Below are 2,500 nucleotides of genomic sequence, written 5' to 3'. Positions count from 1 at the left end.
TCCATGGGAAGCCCCTGTATCCGGGATAAGGTGTTTACATGCGGCAGTATCCCGGCTTCTGTCGGAATACTCCACCTAGCATATCCCGATTTCTCAATATCCCGAAAAAGAGCTTATTCGGGATACTGACGTGTTTATATGCTCAAACGCAAATTCGGGATACTTAACACACAGAGGTCTAATTGCCCTTGAGAGGGCAATTTGACATGTCTCCAAAAACAAATCTGTAACTCTGTGAGTTTTTGTCATTGAAACATATAAGTTACACCATTAGAAACCTCAGACCTTCCAGATTTCAAATATATATATATATTAAATAAATTATATAGCTGAATATATATAGTCATAATATGAATGAATATATATAGTGAAAATAAATCTTCGCATATTCTGTACTCTCTGCCTGTAGCAGCCACACCTATAGCTATTCACATGTAAAGTACCGGTGCTTGAGTGGCTATTCAGAGGTGACAACACGCCCCTTTCAGCTAGGGTAAACACAGCCATGCTGCTCACTTGGCCACAGGACAAAGAGTGACAGGGGTGTGTGCTATCAGAGCACATGGAGAGTGACAGGGGGGGGGTGGGCCATTAGAGGTTTTTTCACACCTATCTCATTAGTATTCAAATGAGACAGGCAGTGGCCTGACATAGTGTTTCTTTTTTGCATTTTGTATGAAAACAACAAAACATTTCTAAATGCCCTTTTTACTTTTATGCAGCCAACACATTTGTTTACAAAAGTCTTGGCTAGATATATTTATTGTGTGTTTTCTTGCACTTTTTGAAGACCTCTGAAACCGTTTTTTTTTTGTACAGTTGTGTTTATACTCAATTTAAATAAAACATGTTTGTATGACATCCAATTTTCTTTCAGCTTATTTATTGTCAGGCTCTTCAGAATACAACCATATATTCCACTTTTGCATAGATGCTTGCTGTTAGTTGAAAATACTTGAAAATGTCAGGGTGGTGCAAGCAGCCTAAAAGCCTTTGAAAGGCCTTAGACCTCAGAGGGTTAATATCCTGATCATATTCGGGATACTCAACTGCATGTATACGCACTCATTGACAGTGTGGTTGTTTCTCTCTGTGTGTGTTTGGATACTGAGGTACTTATATGCTCAAACGCAAATTCGGGATACTTAATATCCTGATCATATTCGGGATACTCAACTGCATGTATACGCACTCATTGACAGTGTGGTTGTCTCTCTGTGTGTGTGTTTGGCTGACAGGAACACTGATGCCTTGAACCAGATGGCAGTGGGACCCGTCAAGGAGTTTGGAGACACTCTGGAACCCCCCACTGAGGTAACTAACCACATCTCTCTCTCTCTCTCGGCTCTCCTCTCACTCCTCTCCTCTCTCTCTCTCCCCTCTCTCTCCTCTCTCCCCCTCTCATACACCCTCCTCTCTCTCTCTCTCTCTCTCTCTCTCTCTCTCTCTCTCTCTCTCTCTCTCTCTGTGTGTCATCTCCTATCCTATCCTCTTTTCCTCTCCTCTCCTCTCCTCTCCTCTCATCTTTTCCTCTCATCTCCTATCCTATCCTCTTTTCCTCTCCTCTCCTCTCCTCTCCTCTCATCTTTTCCTCTCATCTCCTCTCCTCTCCTCTTTTCCTCTCACCTTCTCTCCTCTCCTCTCCTCTTTTCCTCTCCTCTCCTCTCCTCTCCTCTCCTCTCCTCTCCTCTCCTCTCTTCACTCTCCTCTCTTCACTCTCCTCTCATCTCCTCTCATCTCCTCTCCTCTTTTCCTCTCCTCTCCTTTCCTCTCCTCTCTTCACTCTCCTCTCATCTCCTCTCCTCTGCTCTCTTCTTTTCCTCTCCTCTCCTCTCCTCTCTTCTTTTCCTCTCATCTCCTCTCCTCTACTCTTTTCCTCTCCTCTCCTCTCCTCTCCCCTCCTCTTCTCCTCTTCCCTCTCTCCTCTCCTCTTTCCTCTCCTCTTTTCCTCTTCCTCTCCTCTCTTTTCTTTTTTTCCTCTCTCCTCTCCTCTTTTCCTCTCATCCCTCTCCCCTCCTTTCCCACTCTCCTCTCCTCTCCTCTCTCCTCCTTTTCTTCACTCTCCTCTCCTCTTCTCTCCTCTCTTCCTTCCTTTCCTCTTCTCTTCTCTTCCCTCTCCTCTCCTCTCCTCTCTTCTACTCTCCTCTCCTCTCCCTTCTCTCCTCTCCCCCTCGTCCTCTCCTCATCTTCTCCCCCTCTAATCTCCCTCCTTTCCTCTCTTCCCTCTCCTCTCCTCTCCTCTCCTCTCCTCTCCTTTCTTCACTCTCCTCTCATCTCCTCTCTCCTCTGCTCTCTTCTTTTCCTCTCCTCTCCTCTCCTCTCTTCTTTTCCTCTCATCTCCTCTCCTCTACTCTTTTCCTCTCCTCTCCTCTCCTCTCCCCTCCTCTCCTCTCCTCTTCTCCTCTCCTCTCCTCTCCTCTCCTCTCCCTCTCTCTTCTCCTCTCCTCTCCTCTCCTCTCTTTTTTCCTCTCCTCTCCACTCCTCTCATCTCTTTTTTCAT

General features: G+C 45.7%; 1 protein-coding gene across 1 annotated transcript in view; it reads left to right on the top strand.

The window, feature by feature from the left end:
• LOC134437441 (multiple PDZ domain protein) overlaps positions 1-2,500 on the top strand; it is a 285,829-nt gene that overhangs the window by 208,010 nt on the left and 75,319 nt on the right. Inside the window, exon 34 of the mRNA XM_063186930.1 lies at positions 1,239-1,314. Within this exon, the coding sequence (XP_063043000.1) occupies positions 1,239-1,314 (76 nt within the window). The remainder of the gene's footprint in view (positions 1-1,238; positions 1,315-2,500) is intronic.

Source organism: Engraulis encrasicolus, chromosome 21 (assembly GCF_034702125.1).
Source record: "Engraulis encrasicolus isolate BLACKSEA-1 chromosome 21, IST_EnEncr_1.0, whole genome shotgun sequence".
NCBI classification, from domain to species: Eukaryota; Metazoa; Chordata; class Actinopteri; order Clupeiformes; family Engraulidae; genus Engraulis; species Engraulis encrasicolus.
The sequence above is the reverse complement of the archived record's forward strand: the minus strand, read 5'-3'. Positions and strand labels throughout refer to the sequence as shown.